This window comes from Equus przewalskii, chromosome 5 (assembly GCF_037783145.1).
Source record: "Equus przewalskii isolate Varuska chromosome 5, EquPr2, whole genome shotgun sequence".
NCBI classification, from domain to species: domain Eukaryota; kingdom Metazoa; phylum Chordata; class Mammalia; order Perissodactyla; family Equidae; genus Equus; species Equus przewalskii.
In genome coordinates, this window is record NC_091835.1 from 73,760,236 (window position 1) to 73,762,529 (window position 2,294).

Here is a 2,294-nt window from a genome sequence, read left to right on the forward strand (position 1 = left end):
TCTCGATTTAAATATATAAGAAAAAAACCCAGAAAAATCTTATCTGGCATGGAAAAGGATTCTAGCTGAATTATCTGTAATATCAAGGTCCTGTGATTTTGATGAGTGTAAGCAAAAGTGGAAGACATTAGCAGATGCATATAATTTCCAGCCTGCATATCTGTTTTGAGTCTTTTTCCAGAAAAATATTGAAATTAAATTTCTTCTTGAAATACTTGAATATTTTATAGTTTTATAAAAGGGAGAATATACTTTATTTATTTTTGACTCTTGTTTCTACCATATTCTCAGAAGGGGAAAGTTATATCAATATATCCCGGACATGGTAAGTCATTTATTCCTTGGAATAGCTATCTAGATCATAAATGAAAGCAATTCTGCAACCACAGGTCAGGTAATATTCACTGACTTTTAAACTGTCATATATGTTTCTCTTTTTATGTAGATGCAACATTCAATACTTCCTGATTAAATACAACTAATTATGAGAAGACTGATGTATTTGAAACCCCCCAAAAATAATCATTAAATGAAATGAAGGAACAATGGAGAAGTACCGCAGTCGGACAAAATAATTAATGGTATATATTAGGGTATTCCAATCACCGAGAAAATATGTAATTTCTATGTGCTCCATATATTTAAAAAGTATTTTGATGAGCTAAGAAGTTTTGCATAAACACTGCAAACTGACACTGGTATACTTGTCTAGATGTTACAAGAATTTTTTCAATAATATATGCAATATACATTGAAAATACATTTCAAGTAATAGGTATGTTGTCTCTCTTTAGAACAGTTAAAGAGATTCAGCTCATTGGAAATGATCAGATAAAATTTAAATTATCTTTCAAGGTCAAATGGGGAAAAAGAAAGAATTTAGTAGTGTTGTAAAGATCACCGTGGCTTATGGAACAGTCAGTTGGAGGGTGCTTAGGTTGATCTATGCTGTAATGTTAGATATCATCTTTCTTGTCAAATTGGATCAACCTTTTGAACTTGTTTACTTTTCTGAAACTTTTTTGTCTGTAGCTTTTAAAAAATTCAGTTCTTTCCCCTTTTGGAGTTGTTTTCCTATGTCTATTTAATAGAACTCAAATCTGAAATGAAGAACCAGTCAGGAGAAATAGAATTCATTCTCCTGGGGCTGACTGATGACCCGCAATTGCAAATGGTGATTTTTATATTTCTCTTTCTAAACTACATGTTGAGTATGATGGGGAATTTATCCATCATCCTCCTTACCTTGCTGAATCCCTGCCTCAAGACTCCCATGTATTTTTTCCTCCGAAATTTCTCCTTCTTAGAAGTTTTATTGACAACTATCTGTATTCCCAGATTCTTGGTCACCATCGTGACTAAAAACAAAATCATTTCCTACAATGGTTGTGTATCTCAGTTATTCTTTTCCCTCTTCATAGCAGTTACAGAGTATTACCTACTGGTTGCCATGTCTTTTGACCGTTATGTAGCAATCTGCAAACCCTTACATTACCCCATCATTATGAGCAACAAAATGTGCTACCGGCTTGTGCTCAGTTCATGGACAGCCGGCTTTCTGATTACCTTTCCACCCTTGGTCTTGGGACTGAAACTGGAATTCTGTGCTTCCAAAGTAATTGATCATTTCATATGTGACACTTCGCCTGTGCTGCAGATTTCTTGCACAGACACGCGTTTCCTCGAATTGGTTTCATTTGTCTTAGCTGGTGGAACGCTCATGGTCACGTTGCTCTTAGTAGTTTTTTCCTACATGTATATTATCAAGACCATTCTAAAAATCTCCTCTGCTCAGAAAAGAACAAAGGCTTTTTCCACGTGTTCTTCTCATATGATCGTAGTCTCCCTTACTTATGGGAGCTGTATCTTTATTCACATGAAGCCAGCAGCAAAGGAAAGGGTGACTTTAACCAAAGGTGTAGCTGTTATCTACACCTCAGTTGCCCCTTTGTTAAATCCTTTCATTTATAGTCTAAGGAACCAGCAAGTGAAACAAGCCTTCAAAGATACTCTCCAAAAGATTTTTTTTTTCCAGAAAATGAGGAAAAAATTTAATGTTAAAATCTTTGAGAAAAGGTAAAAAATGTTTACTTATGCTTTAAGTTTACTTAATCTGTACGTCAATTAATTAACCTTCTCCTAACATTTTAACTAAACCTTTCAGCACAATGCCCCTTTTCCTTCCTGCTTCTCTTTATGATTAGCATTCCTTTCTGTGCCATAGGAAGAGTCTTCTCTTCTAGTTATCAACACAAATGCTAAATTTCATTTACTCTGCAAGACATGATGCTGAC

The 2,294-nt window shown here is 34.6% G+C and overlaps 1 protein-coding gene across 1 annotated transcript; it reads left to right on the forward strand.

Annotated features, from left to right (window-relative positions):
* Positions 1-1,105: 1,105 nt before the first annotated feature.
* LOC103551536 (olfactory receptor 6C6-like) lies at positions 1,106-2,080 on the forward strand. Its single transcript, XM_008521051.2, has one exon. The coding sequence runs from the start codon at positions 1,106-1,108 to the stop codon at positions 2,078-2,080; it is 975 nt and encodes a 324-aa protein (XP_008519273.2).
* Positions 2,081-2,294: the final 214 nt, after the last annotated feature.